The sequence below is a fragment of the Microcaecilia unicolor genome, chromosome 9 (genome assembly GCF_901765095.1).
Source record: "Microcaecilia unicolor chromosome 9, aMicUni1.1, whole genome shotgun sequence".
Lineage (NCBI taxonomy): Eukaryota > Metazoa > Chordata > Amphibia > Gymnophiona > Siphonopidae > Microcaecilia > Microcaecilia unicolor.
The window spans coordinates 108,354,230-108,370,212 of record NC_044039.1 but is presented as its reverse complement, the minus strand read 5'-3'; the positions used below and the strand labels follow the sequence as shown (position 1 = coordinate 108,370,212).

General features: G+C 43.3%; 1 protein-coding gene across 1 annotated transcript in view; it reads left to right on the top strand.

Moving 5' to 3' along the window:
* Window positions 1–7,796: 7,796 nt before the first annotated feature.
* Window positions 7,797–15,983, top strand: part of BRMS1L (BRMS1 like transcriptional repressor) — a 115,390-nt gene continuing 107,203 nt past the window's right edge. Inside the window, exon 1 of the mRNA XM_030214616.1 lies at window positions 7,797–8,004. Within this exon, the coding sequence (XP_030070476.1) occupies window positions 7,869–8,004 (136 nt within the window). The 5' untranslated portion in view covers window positions 7,797–7,868. The remainder of the gene's footprint in view (window positions 8,005–15,983) is intronic.

Genomic DNA, 15,983 nt, shown 5'->3' with positions numbered 1-15,983 from the left:
CTTGCAAAGTCCTGTAGGTTACTATGGGAACTTTGTAAGTCAAAGTGCTTTCAAAATATACTTCAAAGTATGTTATTGGTTTAAGTCGTTTTTTTTTTTTCAAATCATTGTTTCTGTGTTCACGCAGGTGAGGAGCTATCTGACTGGAAGTCTGTTTCTGCTGGTGTACCCCAAGGATCAGCATGATCTGCTGTCTTATTTAACTTGTACATTACTTCAACCTGTTGAGTTTTGTCTTGTCTTGGCCTGCAGTCTCGTCTTTATGCAGACGATATTCAATTCTATTTTACTATTAGTGGTTCTATTGATGATGCTTTGCATTTCCTTGTTATATGTGCTTGCAGATGGTGCACAGTTGGATGAAGGCTAACTGCCTTAATATAAATCTTGCTAAGACTCAAGTGCTGTTTTTTGGCATGTAATAATTTGACTGAAAGTACAACTTCGGTTGTCTGTGTTAATATTACAATACCTATTATTTATTGTAGGTATCTTGGTGGACACTTCTCTTTCCTTTAAGTTACAGATAATGAGTACAATTTAAAAACTTGTTATAAATTGACTGATTAAACATTAGAATAAATTTTTGTATCTGATGTTAATTTTAGAACTGTTACACAAGCAAAGATTACTTCTATTTTGGACTATTGTAATTCTTTATACCTTGGCCTCCTAACTATATGTTGCATGCTTTACAGCTAGTTCAAAATGCCTCTGCTTACCTTGTGGCAGGAGTGTCCAGATTTGAGCATATTATGCCTGTTTTGAAGAACCTACACTGGCTCCCCATCCCATGGTGTGTTAAGTTTAAAGCTCTCTGTCTTATTCATAAGACCATGAACAATGAAGCCCCTTTTGGCTATTGCTTCCTCTCTTAAAATTAATAGGACTATGTGGAGCCTACATTCAGTTGACAAGACACTTTTGGATATTCCTTAATTTAAACATATTAAATTGTATATATTATAATTATTCTATTATTTATATTGAAGGAGCTAGACTATCACGTACTATGTTATGTTACTACTATATCTAGGGTTCAATTTGCCTTCTCTAAGTTTACCTCATGGATTATATTAATGCTTCTGTTTGATTATATCACTGCTATTATGTTGTAAACAAAATTGAACGTTTTATGCCAAGCTGTACACCACCTTGGCTGAATATCTTCATAATGGTGGCTAATTAATCCTTTATTGTCAATTAATTTTTTTATTAGTTCTTTATATTTACAGTCCAAGATAAACATCGTGTAGTTATTATTGATCTTCTCCTTTTCTGTTACATGAAATAATAACTCAAGTTACTACATAGGGTATGTTTACTAAAGCGCATTAACATTTGTAATGTGCCTTTAAATTTAAGGCGTGTTAAATGCTAACGTGCCAATACATTCCTATAGGCGCATTAGTGTTTGATGTGCATCAACATTAACATGTGCCTTTGTAAAAACACAGGTCTATATAATTAAGAAAAAGACAAGATTTTAAACTTACCCAATTATCCCCTCCACAAACAATGCATTATCAAGAGAGTAAGGATCTATACCAGGACAACAGTAATGCAAAAAATAAAGATACCTAGGCATTGTCAGTTTTTCTATGGAGTGGATATACTTGATGGATCTGGAGCTGCAGAAAGAATCTCTCCTCCCTTGGAAACCAAACAGGTGGTCAGCTGAGGTGGATAATAGAAAATATATTTCACAGATTGGTATTTTATAACACATTTACAGGAATAGTTCAACCAGAATAAACCACAATCTACAGTACTTGAGGTCCCAACAAAATAAATTTCAGTCACCTTTTTTGGGTGGATCTAGATACATCTGAAAATACCTGAAACCTGCAATTAAAAAAAACAAAACAGGAACCTGACAATTACATAAAAAGAACTTTAGGATCAAGTATCTGTCTGGTTTCAATACAAAATGAGCAACCAAGGTGGATGGAGGAGCCACCTTTTCCTTTGTTTCAATAAGTTGAGTCACTTTAAGAACATCAAATGATGTATCGAGGCCAGAAGGGACCGGTAACCTTGCTTCTCTTGCTCCCTCGGTATAATGCACTACTTTGGAACTATAACCAGTACTGCCTAATAACTAAGGCTGCATTAAAATGAGAGGCATGTGCATACATGTATGTATTAGCTTGCCAATCAAACATATAAACTGCAAGTGACCGTACTCACTCGCAAATGCGCAGCAGAGACTTCCCTCTCTGCCCCGCCCCCGCATCAATACGTGATGACGGGGGTGGGACAGAGAGGGAAGTCTCTACTGGCATGCTGCAGACGTCGGAACCGCTCCCCCTCCCCCGGAATCGCCGCCGCCCCTCCATCTGGCCCGAGCACTGTGAACTTCCATCACCATGCAGCAGCAGGCACATCAGCAAAGCTGCTGTCGGGCTTCCTTCTCTGCCTTTGTCCCGCCCTCACCGACGTTACATCACACGAGGGCGGGACACAGGCAGAGAAGGAAGTCTGCCCTGACGGCAGCTTTGCTGATGTGCCTGCTGCTGCGTGGTGATGTAAGTTCGCAGTGCTGCTCGGGCTGGGTGGAGGGGCGGCGGCAACTCCGGGGGAGGCGGGGCGGGACCGACCTCAGGGGGGGGCTCAGAAACCCCCCCCATTCCAAAAGTAGCCCGTTTTCACGGGCTCAACGGCTAGTACCACATAAAAAAAGAACATTTTTAATTTTTGAAATAATTTTTAATGAATGCAAATTGAATTTACAATGGCAATACAGGTCCAATAAGATCCTTTTCCTGACTGCAAATCAAACTTACAATAAATGATGGTGGGTTTTATTATTACATAACCCCTGTACTATAGCAAATAAAGAATATTTTTAAGAATACAATCAAATTACTGTATAATGTAAATTCAGTACACATTCAATTAAAACGTCTGTAATTTGCAACTGGGTCTTCAAGGCATATGCCGCTTAGCAAATTGTAGAATGCTTCTTAGCTGCATAACTTTGACAGATTCTAAATCCTGAGTTTCAATCCATTTTAGAGCGGTTTCTAGTGCATGTACTGCCTCAGATGAACTTGAAGCAAAATCATCCACTTCTTCATATAACTACTACTACTACTATTTAGCATTTCTATAGCGCTACAAGGCATACGCAGCGCTGCACAAACATAGAAGAAAGACAGTCCCTGCTCAAAGAGCTTACAATCTAATAGACAAAAAATAAATAAAGTAAGCAAATCAAATCAATTAATGTGAACGGGAAGAAAGAGAGGAGGTTAGGTGGAGGCGAGTGGTTACAAGTGGTTACGAGTCAAAAGCAATGTTAAAGAGGTGGGCTTTCAGTCTAGATTTAAAGGTGGTCAAGGATGGGGCAAGACGTAGGGGCTCAGGAAGTTTATTCCAGGCGTAGGGTGCAGTGAGACAGAAGGCGCGAAGTCTGGAGTTGGCAGTAGTGGAGAAGGGAACAGATAAGAAGGATTTATCCATGGAGCAGAGTGCACGGGAAGGGGTGTAGGGAAGGACGAGTGTGGAGAGATACTGGGGAGCAGCAGAATGAGTACATTTATAGGTTAGTAGAAGAAGTTTGAACAGGATGCGAAAACGGATAGGGAGCCAGTGAAGGGTCTTGAGGAGAGGGGTAGTATGAGTAAAGCGACCCTGGCGGAAGATGAGACAGGCAGCAGAGTTTTGAACTGACTGGAGAGGGGAGAGGTGACTAAGTGGGAGGCCAGCAAAAAGCAGATTGCAGTAGTCTAAACAAGAGGTGACAAGGGTGTGGATGAGGGTTTTGGTAGAGTGCTCGGAAAGAAAGGGGCGGATTTTACGGATGTTGTAAAGAAAGAAACGACAGGTCTTGGCAATCTGCTGGATATGAGCAGAGAAGGAGAGAGAAGAGTCAAAGATGACCCCAAGGTTTCGAGCTGAGGAGACAGGGAGAATGAGAGAGCCATCAACAGAAATAGAAAACGGGGGGAGCGGGCAGGTGGGTTTGGGGGGGAAAATGAAAAGCTCGGTTTTGGTCATATTTAATTTCAGGTGGCGTTGAGACATCCAGACAGCAATGTCAGACAAGCACGCTGAAACTTTGGTTTGGATGCAAGGTGAGATATCAGGGGTAGAAAGGTAGATTTGGGAGTCATCAGCATACAGATGGTAGGAAAAGCCATGGGATGAGATTAATGAACCAAGCGAAGAAGTGTAGATAGAAAAGAGGAGGGGACCAAGAACAGAACCCTGAGGTACGCCGACAGGCAAGAGGGATATAAGTAGAGGAGGATCCACCAGAGTGAACACTAAAGGTGCGGAGGGAGAGGTAGGAAGAGAACCAGGAAAGGACAGAGCCCTGGAATCCAAGTGAGGACAGGGTATCGAGAAGTATGCTGTGATCGACAGTGTCAAAAGCAGCGGAAAGATCAAGAAGAATGAGGATGGAATATTGACCTCTGGATTTAGCCAGTAATAGGTCATTGGAGACTTTTGTAAGCGCAGTTTCGGTTGAGTGGAGAGAGCGAAAACCAGATTGTAGTGGGTCAAGAATAGCATGTGAGGAGAGAAAATCAAGGCAGCGGCGGTGAACAGCACGCTCAAGTAATTTGGAGAGAAAAGGAAGGAGGGAGATGGGTCGGTAATTAGAGGGACAAGTAGGGTCGAGTGAAGGCTTCTTAAGGAGAGGTGTGACCACAGCATGTTTAAAGGCAGCAGGGACAGTCGCAGTGGAAAGTGAGAGGTTGAGAATGTGACAGATAAAAGGAATAAGAGCAGGAGAGATGGCATTAAGAAGGTGGGTGGGAATGGGATCAGAGGAACAGGTGGTACATTTTGAGGAAGAAAGGAGAAGTGTATAACTCGAATGCCTCGTCTTCATCTGAAGCATTGTCCACAAGTTGACGTGAATTTACCAACTCGATAATTTCAGCATCACTTAGCTCACATGAAGTGGGGCAAATTTCTTCACATTCTTTGCCCCTACATATCCAGGATTCAACATTTGCAGTTGCAACATCTACTCCAAGCCGTGATAAATTATTTGAAATTTCTCCAAGCCGTGATGAACGGATGAGAGAATTTTAAAATAATTTAACATCAAGCTTTCCCAACTCCTCCTCTAAAAGCACTTCAACCATGTAAGCTGGGACCGCATGTCAACCAAACAAAAGGTACAAAAGGCAATTTGACATGTCTAGCGCTTTCGACATGGTGGACCATGAACTCCTGCTTCACCTACTGGACTATTTTGTGACCTTGAATGCCCTACCACTGGTCCAACTCATTATAAAGGTCATTCGCTGGATCTCCTCTCATTTACATGTTCAGATGATCAGAACTTTTCTCTTCATGATATTGGCTGGCTGGAAACGGCTTGGTCGGACCACTTTAAGCTGCAGTTCACTCTGCGTTGGCAAACCTCAGGTCTCCCCCGGCTTCGTCAGACTCGTCAATTTTACACCAGAGGTGTCATCGATCCCAGCCTGTTCTGGAGGTCTCTCTATAGCCATGGCTCGGAACTGCAACCATTCTCGCCTACCTACCTCTCTGACTGGGACCACACATGCAAAGCTGTGCTGGATACAATTGCGCCACTGTGTCTCAAATCCTCGTTCATTCGTAAATCATCACCCTGGTTCTCTGCAGATCTGAGAGCCTTGAAATGTGAGGCTCGATGGCAGGAAAGAGCCTGGCGTAAATGCAAATCTGCTCTGGCTCGGGAGGCCTGGAAAGGCAGTCACCGCAAGTATAAGTACACCATCCGTCACGTAAAGCGCACCTACTTTTCATCTAAGATGCAGGCGGTTGGCCGGGATATCAGACAGATATATCTGCTAAACTCCTTCCTAGATACCCGTAAACTAGAACTCTCCAGTGTTACTCCTCCTTCAAGGAGAAAGTTCTTACCCTGCAGTCTACAACCGTAAGCTGCCTCTCTGACGTCGACGACTTCTTAGTATCCATGGCCGTGCCCTCGGGTGCTTGCCCTGCTGACCGCATCTGGATCGAATTCAACCGCCAGTCACTTGACAATGTGGCTGCAGCTCTACGTAAATTCTCCAACAAAAGCTGCAGATTAGATGTTTGTCCGACCCATCTCCTAAAAGTCGCACCGAAATGTTATGTTGAAGATCTAACTTGTTACCTCAACTTTATGTTAAGCGCTGGATCTTTTCCGCTGGGTCATGGTAACATCCTCCTCACTCCCATTCCAAAGAATATAAAGATCAAGCCAGATGTCATCTCTAACTATCGCCCAGTGGCCTCGATACCTCTAGTTATCAAGCTGATGGAGAGTCTGGTCAATGTTCAGTTCAACGATTTCCTGGCTGAATTTGATATCCTCCACCATTCACAATCAGGTTTCCGAGTTCAATATAGCACAGAGACTGTCCTGGTCACCCTCCTATCTAACTTCTGTCGAGAGCTAGCTGTTGGATGGAAGATTCTTCTGCTGCAGTTTGACATGTCTAGCGTTTTTGACATGGTGGACCATGAACTCCTGCTTCACCTACTGGACTATTTTGGTATAAGAGGACCGGTATTGCACTGGTTCAAGGGTTTCTTGACTTCCAGGTCCTACCAGATCATGGTGAGCTCCAACACGTCTGAACCGTGGAAGGCCTCCTATGGGGTTCCACAGGGGTCTCCCCTTTCACCTACCTTATCTAACATTATGATGATGCCTTTAGCCTCTGCACTTGCAAAACGGGACTTCAATCCTTTCATTTATGCGGATGATATTACAGTCTACATCCCATTCCACTCCACCATATCAGAAGTTGCCAACCTCATTGATGCCTGTTTCTCCAGTATTGGGCTCCACCCTTCCGACTGCCAACACTTGGTGCCCACCCACTATCTGTTGTCTGGCTACGCCCTACACCGTTTTATTGACAAAGAAAGAATAGGGGAAATCCAGCAGTACTAGGTCTACAATATAGGATACAACTTTTGCTAAACGCGGTTGCTGCCTTAAATTCTGGGTAAATCCTGAAGAGCAGCTTTAATTTGAATAAACAAGACTCCACAGTAAAAAAAAAAAAAAAAAGGAGGAGGAGCTTGTTGTAAAGTATTTTATACACCAACCATCCACAACCCATTTATTTTTATCAAAGGTATTTGATGAATTTATGCTGTTCTCTATAACTGAACAATTCAAACTGAATATTTTTAGTAGTGATTTATGGTAATTCGGGCGAGCAGCCTCTACACAACACTTGACAATAGTATCTATCCAGCTAATAGTTTGCGATGTTTAGTACAATGTACTGAAAAGTTATGTACCTTAACAAAATTTATATTCGTATGCTATAATCGTCAGGACTACATTTTCTCCATTCTTAAAATATAATTTATCTATATTTCTGAATTATGTTTGAAGTCATAAATGATTCTATGCTTTTTCCATTAAAAAACGAACTAAGTGACTCCTAAAAATATCCAGCCCCACCTCTGTTAGGTAACCGATTATTTCAGTCTGGGCTTCAAGACCTCTGTTTATAAACGGCGAAGAACAGGTTGCGCCACAATGCATTTCGGGAATCGTTGTGAGACTAGGAAAATGCACCACACGAACAAAACCATAAACCGAACAAAATGACTACATTTCCCGAGAAGCATTGGGAAATAGGTCTCATTAACATGAAGGTGTATGGGGTAGACCCGAGGAAAAGGTCTCCAACCTATCAAGAACAAGAAGCTGGGTAAGCTAAACCAATCAGAAACAGCGAAGAGATACGGGGTGGCAGGCTAGGTTGCGGGATAGCGGCCGCGCCGTTTCATTGAAGCGGCGGGGTGCACCCCTCCCCCGGTTTGGTGGGGCAGCGAGAGAACGTGTTGGCGCGTATCCTCTATTTACTGTGGGGGTTCTCCCCCACCCTATCTCTCTTCTTTTTGCTAAAATGCCAGTGCATTCACGTGATAAAAAGGAGAATAACCACGATGACATGGAGGTGGATTATCAGGAGAACGAGGGAAGCAGCTCCGACGACGAAGACACGGAAAGCTCATCTGTGTCCGAGGATGGAGACACCTCAGGTAAATAGCTGCAGTCGCCCTTTACCCCTTCGCTCTGCTTCTGCCTGAGGCAGTAGAAAAGCGTGCAGTCTTCTCCCTTGCATGTGATCTGTAGTGAGCGCGTACAGAGTCTTATAGTATGGGTGGGAAAAGGGGGTTTAGTGTACGCACGGAACCCCACTTCATTGTGGTTCTTAGAGAGGAAAGGTGGAGCTTCCACTGAACCCCTCTCCCTGAAAGGGGGAGGAGGTGTAGAAGGTGGCACGCCCACTGAACCCTGCAAGAGGAGGAGAGAGGGGAGGGGCATGCAACAGTCTCTACGCCCCCTTGAGCTCTGAAAGAAGCATGCCATGATCTTCTTTCCACCTTTCCCTTCAGAACCCTGAAAAATGGATCAGTTTCCAACTGGGTCCTTGTACTAGATCACTTTCCATGTCTCATTTCTGTAAAGAAAAGGGAGGAAGAATGTGTGTATGGTTCTTCTCTCTTCTCCAAATGAGAGTAGCAACTGACTTGTAGGTCTCTTCCCTCTCTTTAGACTTAGAGTGGGTCTTTTACAAAGGTGCACTAACGTTTTTACCGTGCGTCTCTAGTATTTAGCGCATGCTTATTTTTAACGTATGCTAAAAACGCTAGTGCAGCACAGAAAAAGAGTGGGAAATGGACCAATGACTCCAGGAGATCGGGAGATAAAATTCCAAAGAACCACTTTATTCAATGAGTCATTGAATAAAGTGGTTCTTTGGAATTTTATCTCCTGTTCTCCTGGAGTCATTGGTCCATTTCCCACTCTTTTTCTGTGCTGTTATTTTTACGTGGGAGTTAGTGTTCATCCACTTAGGTGGATTACTCTCTCTTGTTTTAAAAACGCTAGTGCGCCATTGTAAAAGGACACCAGAGTTATTTAGCTTCTGGTATAAGGTTGCCTGCTATTATCCTATGTATGTGTTTGTTCCTTTTTGTTTTATAATAATTTGTGCTATTTCTTTTAGTGTGTACTCATTAGTGCACCCTATTACTAATCAACACAAAACAAAATGGAATGAAAGGGGTCCTTTTACTAAGGTGCGCTGAAAAATGGCTTGTGGATTTTGGGTGCGCTCCAATCCATTTTTCAGCATGCCTGTGAAAAAGGCCTTTTAAAATTTTTGCCGAAAATGGACGTGTGGCAAAAATCAAAATTGCCGCATGTTCATTTTGGGTTCGCGACCTTACCGCCAGCCATTGACCTAACAGTAAAGTCTCATGTGGTAACCAGGTAGTAATGACCTATGTACTTCAGATGCCATTTGGTGCACGTCTGATAATAAAAATTATGTTTTGTCCGTGTGTATCAGACACACGCCAAAAATGAAAGTACCGCAAGAGCCATCTCCCCTTACGTCCCTACCCGTAACCACCGCTCTCAAGACAAATCCCTCCTTTCAGTACCCTTCTCCACCACCTCCAACTCCAGGCTCCGCCCCTTCTGTCTCGCCTCACCCCATGCCTGGAACAAACTCCCTGAGCCCATACGCCGTGCCCCCTCCCTACCCATCTTCAAATCAATGCTCAAAGCCCACCTCTTCAATGTCGCCTTCGGCACCTAATCACTACACCTCTTCTCAGGAAAACTTATCTACCCCAACTTGACATTTCATCCTTTAGATTGTAAGCTCTTCCGAGCAGGGACCGTCCTTAATTGTTAATTTGTAGAGCGCTGCGTAACCCTAGTAGCGCTCTAGAAATGTTAAGTAGTAGTAAGTAGTAGCCACACGGTAACTCCATTTTGGCGCACTTTGGGCGTGCATAGACGCTTATGCGGCTTAGTAAAAGGGGCCTACTATTTACATGGGTGTGTGCACACAGAGCCTTCTCTTTTCTTTTGATTCAATAGTTACAATTACTTTAGAGGTAACTCCAGGATGGGGGAAGTGCATTAGTTAGTGAAAAGAAAAGTTTATTTTGATTTGTGTTATATTTCTTCCTCTTAATGTATGTCTAGGTGGTATATAAATACTGAAAATAAATAAATGTTAGTCTGGAATTGGAACTACAAATCCCAGAGTTTTATAATCTAGGTAGGAGATACAGTATTGGCAAATTTGACAGTGAGTGGTGGTCTCTGTATAATAGTGTTCTATGGTACAGACTACTACTTATTAAATAATTGCAGAACAATGAGTCAGTTCCAACTGAGTGTAATTTGCAGCAAGGCCTTTTGAGGATTGCTATCTCATGTAGAAATAAAGTAATGTTTCATTTCACACTAGCTGTGTTACCAAATATTGGCTGCCTTACAGAGAAAAAAAAATAATCAGATCTGTTAATGAAATGTAAGGAGCAGCAAAGACTTTTAAAATGCTTGATACTACAGACATTCAGGCAGCTACTTCTGAAATTGGAGAATACTACACCTGGGGAGTAGCCACAGCACACTGGTTGAAAAATGCTGACTTACACATGTGAAAAAAAAATGTGTTCTAAAAATATATGCCATCCTATGCTGGAGCCACTAACAGAAAGTGGCACTACCTGTAGGTGAATCCTTTAGGATGCGTATATTCCTTCCTATACTAGGCTTGTAAGATGGCCCTGCTAGCCCTCAGATTTCCTAGTTTTGTTGTCATCAGCATAATTCTTCCTGCAGCTACATGTAAGCAGAGTTGCTTGACCAGTAAAGGGAAAGTACACTTTACATGTCAAGGAAACTCAAGAGGAACTGAGGCTATGCGGCCTATATATGGCAGATACACATGGATATAACCTTGATGGTGAAGAGATACTGAGGACCCTGCAAAGTCCATGATGTTCCACCGGAAATATGTGTTCAGAGAGGACACCAGGAGGGGCATAATCAAAAGGGACGCCCAAGGTTTGCTGAGGATGTCCTTGCAAAATGTCCCGGTGGAGGGGCGGGGAAACCCGTAAAACCACTAAAACTGCTCCAGGGACCTGTATACTGCTGTGATGGACCTGAGTATGACATTTGAGGCTGGCACAAAATATTTTTAAAGATGTTTTTTTAGGGTGGGAGGGGATTAGTGACCACTGGGGGAGTAAGGGGAGGTGATCCCCGATTCTCTCTGGTGGTCATCTGGTCAGTTTGGGCACCATTTTGTGGCTTGGTTGTAAGAAAAACAGGACCAGGTAAAGCCGTCCAAATGCTCATCAGGGACGCCCTTTTTTTCTCCATTATGGGTCGAGGACGCCCATGTGTTAGGCACGCCCAAGTCCCACCTTTGCTACACCTCCGACACGCCCCCATGAATTTTGGTCATCCCCGCGACGGAAAGCAGTTGGTGACGCCCAAAATCGGCTTTCGATTATGCCAATTTGGGCAACCCTGTGAGAAGGACATCCATCTTCCAATTTGTGTCGAAAGATGGGCGTCCTTCTGTTTCGAAAATGAGCCTGCAGGTGTTTCATACTACTTGTTTGCTGGTTTTTCACGCTGGGATCATGCTTTACTGATAAGGGATTAGCCAATGGCCACAAAGTGTGCATGTGAACACAAGCAGGAGAGGATGATAGAATAGAGAAAATTGCCATTTTTGTATGTGTGTGTATATATATATATATATATATATATCTATCTATATAAAAGGCAACCCCAACATTCTGAAGCCTCCACGGAAGTTGAGGCGCCCGAGATATCCGGTGTGCCCTGGAGTGTCTGCACCGCCCTCGCGTCAAAATGTCATGACGTCGAGGGCGGAGCTATGACACTCGAGGGCCGAAACGGAAACGCCACAGCGAACAAGGCAAGTAGCTCGGAGGGAGGGGGCCCCTTGCTAGCGCCCGTTTCATTCCACTCAGAAACGGGCATTTTTTCCTAGTATATATATAAAACAGAATATTACTATATTGTGTAATGGAAGGAAACAGGAAAATCCATATATGAACACAAATTAGATTAGGAGAAAACACATGATTTAGGAGAAATGAAACTTAGTATATAAATGAAAACTGAGAAAGTTTTGCTGAGCAGATTTTGTTATTCAGTCTTTGCGTCTGGCTTTTTTTTCTGTGTGACAACCTGCTCCAGAGAGAACAATTATTTTGTATTGGCTTAGTGAAATAGCAAAAAAGATTTTTATTGGTTGTGCTAAATCTGATCGTCTCTCTTATTCCAGCCACTAGGGCTGAAGTGGTTTCCCCTCCCCAGGGGCAAGGGATGGGACTACACAGATGGAAAGATCTAAGGGGGGCCTTTTAGTAGCGTATAGCTTAGCCATGCTAATGGCTACCACATTGGCATGACACTTAGGTACTAATTCATGTGTGAAATGGGGCAGGAAATGGGTGAGGACCGGGCACTTACAGCAGATAGCGCAGATCACTTAACACCATTCCCTACCTGTTATGGGTAGTGGTAATTGCATCTGTGTAATTTCATCAATTAGGTGCTGGGATGCTGCATGCTAAGTGCAAATTCTATCCTGATAATTATGCACATAATTACTGATGCAGAATACTAGTTGTTGTTTGCATGCCCAAACAACAAGCCCAACACTCAGGTACAGTGAGGACCTATGCCCTGATGCAGGTTTCTGAAACATGGACCGTGTTAAGCTATGAAAAGTTTTGTATGAATAATTACATTTAATCTCCATTTTTTTCAAGTTGGATGTGAAGTTGCATTGAGAATTTGTTCCCATATCTATTTTTTGAGTGTTGGGCTTGTCGTTTGGCTATATATTTTCCCCCACCTTTTGAAATGTTGATTCTTTAAGTAGGATATTTGCATGCCAGCATTTAGGCACATATGTTTGCACTATGTCATTGGCTGGTGTAAATGTTGCAGTTGTGCGCATAACTGGCAGTATTCTGTAACTGTAGTGCGTAAGTGCTGGGCATGCCTCTGACCCACCCATTCTCCTCTCATGTACCCTTGCAGTTATGAGTTAAGGGATTTCTGCACTAAGATTATAGAATTATGACTAAGTGCAGTTGCATAACTGCAAATTAGCGCGTTAGCACCAATTAATTGCAGTTATAGCTGATTATTGCTAGTTTGTGCCAGTTATGACCTAATTTATCAATTAAGTTCCGTACATAACTGGCACTATTCTATAACCTGTATGTGAACACTGCAGTTGCTGTGTTTTAATTTAAACAACCTGGTAGCAGCAAATTTGTAAACATTTTAATAAAACAGTCTCTAACTAAGACTTGGTCCTTTTTAGGATGATTATTTATTTAGGTGTAAATCCAGAACTTGGTTATTTGAACAAGTTCAATGTCTTGATTTTGGCAAAAGTGTTGGCTTTGGGCCAGCTTACTGTCTTATTCTTGTGTTATTTTAAATTGTGCCGTTTTTGTTATTTGTACTGCTTTGGTTTGTTCTCCACTTTGTACTGTCTTCCTACGGGAAAGTCAAAATGTGACGCCAAATTTAATTTACAAAGAAACAGCTTTTACGCCAAGAGATATAGTACCAGGAAAGACATTTAAAAGAATTGCATTGCAAAGACTTTACTTCTTATAAAAGTCTACCAGTTTGAAAGGAAATCAAATTAATCCAAATTAGAGATGGCAGTTTTGCACAAACTAGAAAAATTGGTTTGTTATATTTTCATGAGACATCTTAAAATGGAAACAAAGAAGTAAACATGGATAGAATCAAGGGGTAAATTCAATAAATAGTGCCAAAATGTAGGCACTGGGATGATGCGTGCTGAGTGCAAAGTCTGTAACGATAGCTCCACGCAGAACTGCTGTTATAGAATATCAGTGTAAGTTTGTAATTTCACACTTAACCTTAGGTGCGAACATTAAGTCATGTCAAAAGCTGGTGTAAGTGCTTGTGCCCAACTGTTTGCAGTTAGGCGCATAACCCCTAGTATTCTATAATCTGTGCGCATAACTCCTGGAAATGCTCCAGACCCACCCATGCCCTTCCCACGACCACACCCCCTAGAAGCACATGGTAGAAATTATGCATACAGCTTCTAGAATAGCGACTAAGGTTACGCACAACTGCCAAGTGGATCCAGTTAACACCAACTTAAGCCAATAATTGACTTAACTCCAAATAACAGATAAGTATTAAATTACGATGTGTTCAGCTGACCTGATTCTATAAATTGGGTGCCCAGGTTTGTGCAGTAAGCATAAAGTTGGGTGCCCAATTTGATAGAATTAGGGGCAAGTGAAAATACATAGAGAATGATGTGGGGACAAATTTTAATTTGTCCCATCCCATCCCCACAAGCTCTCTCGGATCCCATCTGCATAAGCCTCGTTCTGATTTTATATTTAAATAATTTTTTTGTCTCCCCTAACAAATATCCCCTCCACTATCAGGAAAACTGAACAAGCCAAATTACTACAGAATGCTACATAGAAAATTCATGCTAACAGAATACGTCGGTCACCCACACACACACAACACAAATGCCAAATATATAATAGCTGGCCAAAAATGATTAAAATATATTAACCTAAAACCACAAGAACCCACACCACAGAAATAGAAAGATATGCATTTCCTCCTATACGGTGCAAAATATAAAGATCACACATTCCAGAGATGGTGTTAGGGGGGGAAACTAGGACATCTGCCTGCTGGCCAGAGAGGGCTCTAAGCCTATACCTAACCCCTCCATTTATGCCTGGCATTAATCGGTATCCCTTTGCCTCCCCCCCCACAAAGTCTATCAAGCATTTTCCTTCTGCATTCCTGTTCGCCCCAATGTCTAGCATCTTCTCTCTGTGTCCATGTGTACCCTCTTTGTGTCCCCTTCCCTCTCTTCCTTTCCTTTCAAGTCCAGCACCTCTCTCCCTTCCCTTCCCTACCCCCCCATGGGTCCAGCGACTCTGTCTCCCTTCCCTCCAGCCAGCCCTCCCTCCTGATGGTCCAGATCCTTTCTCCCTTCTCTCCAGCTCGCCCTTTGGGTCCAGCAGCCCCCTCCCTTTCCGTGGGTCCACTCCAGCAACTCCCCTCCCGCATTGCCAGTGCCCCCTCTCTGTGGGTCCCTATAACCAGTCCCTCCAAATGACACCAGATGACACACTGATTACAATTTATAGCAAATTACTACTCTACCTGTGACAAATTATTCCGTTATTATACTTCTTCTGTGTTTACATCCATATACTGCACAAGCCGGCATGTTTGAAAATATAAGTGGGATCAAATAAAAATGGTACCAACAATAAAGAACGAGAACATGGAAGAAGTAGCTCACATTTGGTTATTTTGTTTTGAGGCTCCCTGTCTCCGTAGTCAGGTATCTGAGCTCTCCCTTCCTTCCTTGGGGTCTGGCCAGCTATCTCTCCTCCCTGTTTGCAGCAGTGTAGTGAGCCGTTGTGCGGGCAGCGCTGAAGACAGCTTCTTACGGCTCCCCTGGTCTGTGTCGCTGCTTCACCCCACTTACAGGAAGTTGAAAAGGTGGGATGAAGCAGCGATGGGACCAGGGCAGCCAGAAGCAGCTGTCTTGAGCACTTCCACCCTGTGGCTCACTGCTGGAAACAGGGAGGGGAGATAGCCAGCCGGACCCGAAGGAAGGGAGGGAGAGCTCAGCTTCCTGACTTTGGGGACTGGGAGCCTAAGGAAGCAAAAAACTACCTGGCTGGCCACTATTGTTGAGGGGGGCTGAGATAGAAATGTGGGGGCCTGGGCCTCTGAGGCCCCCTTTAGATACGCCACTAGAACAAGCCACAGGGGAAGAGGAGGAGGACGATGCTGAGACGGGACCTGAGGCCAAAGTTTGGAAGCGAGTTGTTAAAGTTTAACAGCTGTCTCCCAAAATTAAAAAAAAATTAAACAGCTCGTGCGAGCTGGCTCCAGTACACCACTGCCTGGCTGCATAAGGTAGAGCTACTTAAGGAGGGAGGAAGGCAAGCATGGAGATGCTGGAGTGGGAACGGTAACTGCAACTGTTCTTTTTTTTAACCACGGGAGCAAAGCTGTTTACTGCTCCCGTGAGGTGGTAAAAAGTTTTGTTCCCACTTCCGCGGTAAACAGACAGATGTTTTCTTTTACTGCAAGTTTACAGCGGATTACTGCACATATC